A 4,313-nucleotide genomic window follows, 5' to 3' on the forward strand; every position below is an offset into this window, starting at 1 on the left:
GAGGTTCTTTGGAAGTTAAAATGTCAAGCAGATTTTTATGTTACGGTGACTACATTTTGTAAGTTACAAATATAGTTCGCCAAGACAGCATAACGGTTTCTAAACAACTGCGCATTAATACCACAATGTTGTATTTCCATGTATCAAGTTCACAACGCGCATTAATCCCAAAGGCTGAAAAGCCAGCAGCGATGAGTGCTCCGCCTCCGCGCTGACTAGCGTTGACGCAGAAAATGACTCTCAGGGGGTTATCAACGGAGGAGCTCCTTAAAAAGTTGATGGAAGAAGGCATTGATGTGTCAGACGACGAGGCGCAAAGGTTTAGAGGTAAGTCGGGTGTGATTTTGTGTTTTTATAAAAATTACAACGTGTAATATTACAGTAGAGTTAGCAAAAGTCCGAAGAGCTAGCTTTAACATGGGTGAATGCTAGCAGTTAGCTAAGTTTTAAACAAAGAAAGGTACAAATGTGGACTATTTAGACTGTTGGTGGAATATTCAACGTCTGTCTGCCCGCCGTATTCCAGTGTTTTATCAATAAATAGTCACTAACCGTGTACAACAATGTAAAAAAATCAATAATTTCTCAAAACATGCTAGTATGTAAATATAGCTATTAACAAAATCGTTTTCTAAGCAAAATTTATCGCATCTAACTTGTTTCCCGCTCAAAGGGATTTTAAACAATGGAAGGTACACATTTGTACCATTCCACCTACTTAGTGGGATTTGGGATTTTCGAATATGAGAGCTGTAAGCTCTGCGCAGGGACACTGTCTGCAACCCAAGAATTGTTAAGATGATTGGGGAAACGGCTAATGATTTTTTTTGTCTCTAAATCTGATTATTATTATTTTCTGTACTAACTGATTAATCAATCTGTTTATTAGCTTTAGAATTTTTGTTCAAGGGTTAAAGCACTTTACATTTATCTCCAGTCTGTGTCTTTAAACATGTCAAAAGTTTAAATCCTCAATGTAAAATGTCATTCTTTTGTCTATTCTGCTCTTTTCATTTCCAGTTGTGTGATGAGGTTGATTTAATGCATCCCTGCCAAGACAACATCTGTCGCCGCTTTAGCAAAAACTTCACTGCTGTTCTTCAAATGACCAAGGATTTGCCACTGAAGAAGGTCTACATGGAGGCAAGAGAGAATGCACTGGCTGAAGACATTACAGGTGCTAATTTGACCTCATACAAATAGTAAATTTTGTGACAATTCATTTGCTCTCTCTTCCAAAGATAATTGATGTACCATAGTGTCATGTGAAGAGCATGTTAATGGGAATTTGCATGCTATCAAAATCTAATGAAGTGCATTTGCATCTGTATGACCTAGGAATTGACTTCAAGGGGGCACTTCTCTTGCCATCCATCTTCAAGGAGAAGATAGAAGATTTCATCATCCTTGGAGAGGTAAATGCATGATGCAATGCATAGCCTTTGGCCACAAGTTTCATTCTCGGTGTTTTGTTGGCATGGAGCTGAATTCAGCTGCGGTTCAGCATCACAGCTAAGCTAATGTAGGGGAAACACTGCTGTTAATCCACAGTGCTGCTGTGCTCTTGGGTTTTGTCTGGTGTTTATATAGATAGATAGACCTTTATTGTCCCCTTAGGGAAATTCTTCACAGGTACTGTCACTGTCAGGGGTGATTGCTTTTGCCCTTGAATATTATGTCAAACTTTAGCAGCTTATCAAACACTACCACAACAGTCATTGGTCAAGAAGCTTTTTGTTTGGAGTAGGGGCCATGTTTACAGGTTATCAGAATAGACAGTTTTGTTTTGCAGCAAATAAAGAAGGTAATTTGAGGAATCTGTTGAAAATCCACTTGGCACATATTGCTTAAACATACTGTATACTAATGTTTTTCTTCCTCTTCTGCAGAATACTCCCACGAGTCCATACCCAACCATTCGAATGAAGGATAAGAGTTGGACAACTGCCCTCTTAAGACAGTGTCGCCGTGTTGTGACAGTTGAAGGAGTGGATGTTTGCTCGTGCCGCTCGCTGGATGAGGCCTACATCTCAGCATTCTCCACCTTCTTCGTGTTCAACATGACCTACCCTGCATACTTCAAGAAAACACTTGTCTTTCTTCAGAACTGCATTGTCAACATAGGAGACCAGGGAGACAAACCCCTGCCAGTAAGTGTCACCAGGGTACTTAACCAACTCTATTAAATACGCCCCCACCCAAGTGTCACTACCTTATTGACTACCCAAGGCTGATTTTGATGTATGGTCCTCTTCGCCCTTTGTGGTGTATGAGATATGAAAGCAAGCATCAATATTTCAAAAATCTAGCGAGTAAATGCAAAAACTTTGTAAACATCACTGCAACTCTTAGCAATCGTCATCAAATGAAACAGTGCTGGGAGTTTTCTTCAGATAAGTTGCTTGTTGACTTTGAACATTCACTCAGCACAAGTGTCAGTGTGCCATTTTCATCTCTGCCAGGTGACTTACAGAATGCTCTGGAAATGAACAAAAGTTTTACAGATGTGCATTTTCAGGATAAAGTGCTTCAGCGTGTGTCTGCTATATCTGTCAGCAGTGTCAAATATGAACTTGAGGATGTTTTTGTAGTTGGCCATGTACACACTGAAGCCATACCTCAATTCTTTAAAATCAAGTATATTTTGAATGTTGATACTTGTTGGGTATTGTGTGGGAAACTGTTACTTCCTTGCACTTATGAATGTCATTTCCATGCTTACCAAGTGGCAGTTGACAATGACTCGATCCTGTTCAATCCAGGAAATGAATTAGACTTTCAAGCTCTAGACACCTATTTAGTTGATGATAGGCTGTTTGTGTCCTTGAGGTATTCTGTGTGACGTGATTGCAAGAACATTTTTATGTGTGTGTGTGTGTGTGTGTGTGTGTGTGTGTGTGTGTGTGTGTGTGTGTGTGTGTGTGTGTGTGTGCGTATGTATGTGCGTGCTTGTTGAAGTAGAGCAAAACATTTGTGTGGACAGTTTTTTAAATACATGCCATCTCTGTGATCCGTCAAAACATTGTGTTCAGGTGTTTAATGTCTTTATGTGATTGTTTACTTTTTTTTTTTTTTTTTAAATGAATGTATTTTTCTTGACATGTCCTATAGCAATATACGAATGTAATCAAGGATGTATTCCTGTGGTTGTTTAAGTGCTTTGATGTGATTCTATTATCGAAAATAAATGGTTAAATAACCAAATATTTTGGACTATTGGGGGTACATTTTTGTCTCTTTAGGTACGAAATAGGTTGTCGCTGGGGGGGTACCCTCATAGGTACCCTATTGTACCCTTTTCAAGAGAACATTTCTGTACTATAGTTTCAAGGTACATTTATGTCTTAGGAAAGTACATGATTGTACCTCAGATGGTACAACTTCATAAGGTACAAAAATGTACCAAGCCTAAAGGGTACAGAAATGTCCTTCAAAAAGGAACACCCCCAGCGACAAGCATTTGTACCCTTTTTGGTACACTTTGGTACCCCTATTTCTGAGAGTGCACATAAGGTGATGCCCAGGAAGCTGCAGTAGAAGAAACGTGAGCCAAAGTGCTGGATTTCAACCAAATAAGGAGAACTGTGGCTTTCCTCCAACTTTTGACCGATCACTTGAATGTCCTGTTCATCACACATAATAAAAAGCATTTACTTTGTGGGTGTGGTTCTCTTTGTTCATTTGGGTCTCCTAACAGAAGCAAACAGACACGGCAGCCATTTTTTAACTTGAATCTTCAGCTGTTTAATAATTTTAAGAAAATGCATTTGAGCATATTTGTCTTCTCTCTCTGAAAAATGAACCCAACACCATCCACCATTCTGAAAATTCTACAAAAACAAGACGTTGAAAATGAAAAATTAATGCTTTCAACCATTTTCAGAGAAGAAAATGTAAGAAATACTTTCAGTTCAAACATTTTCTTTTTTTTCTGGAATGTGTGGGGAATCTTTGAGCGTTGGCAGTGACCCCCCAGCTGCATGACACCTGGTGGGTTCACTGCACCAGCAATCTGAAACCAAACTTTTAGGCTTCAAACAGAGAGAAACTGAAACACTATGAAGATCTGATCCAGTCCAGCTGAGTGAAGCATATGTGGCTCAGCTGCAGGGGAGGGTGGAGCGGTGGCTTCAGGGGTGGTGTCAGGGAAGGCTGACTCACACACCTGAGCCAATAATAGAAACACGTCTCGCTGTTAAAGATGTTGCCAAGGAGAGCGTGGTGTGTGTGCTGCAGGAGCAGAGCAGCTGGACAGCTGCACGTTGGAAGCCCAATAAAGACGTGTTAAACTGCAACACTGCTGCCATCAGCTC

General features: G+C 40.0%; 1 protein-coding gene across 1 annotated transcript; it reads left to right on the forward strand.

Annotated features, from left to right (window-relative positions):
* Positions 1 to 215: 215 nt before the first annotated feature.
* On the forward strand, positions 216 to 3,156 carry LOC308409070 (uncharacterized protein). The gene is made up of 4 exons (XM_080901601.1): positions 216 to 327; positions 1,021 to 1,177; positions 1,339 to 1,415; positions 1,890 to 3,156. The coding sequence occupies exons 1-4, from the start codon at positions 295 to 297 to the stop codon at positions 2,184 to 2,186; spliced, it is 564 nt and encodes a 187-aa protein (XP_080757727.1). The 5' UTR covers positions 216 to 294; the 3' UTR covers positions 2,187 to 3,156.
* Positions 3,157 to 4,313: the final 1,157 nt, after the last annotated feature.

Source organism: Rhamphochromis sp. 'chilingali', assembly GCF_963969265.1.
Source record: "Rhamphochromis sp. 'chilingali' genome assembly, chromosome: 13".
In the NCBI taxonomy this organism is placed as follows: domain Eukaryota; kingdom Metazoa; phylum Chordata; class Actinopteri; order Cichliformes; family Cichlidae; genus Rhamphochromis; species Rhamphochromis sp. 'chilingali'.

Coding starts and splice junctions, on each gene's coding strand:
- LOC308409070 (XM_080901601.1), top strand. CDS start 295: ATGTGTCAGACGACGAGGCGCAAAGGTTTAGAG. Junction 328..1,020: donor CGAGGCGCAAAGGTTTAGAG/GTAAGTCGGGTG, acceptor TTTCATTTCCAG/TTGTGTGATGAGGTTGATTT. Junction 1,178..1,338: donor ACTGGCTGAAGACATTACAG/GTGCTAATTTGA, acceptor TGTATGACCTAG/GAATTGACTTCAAGGGGGCA.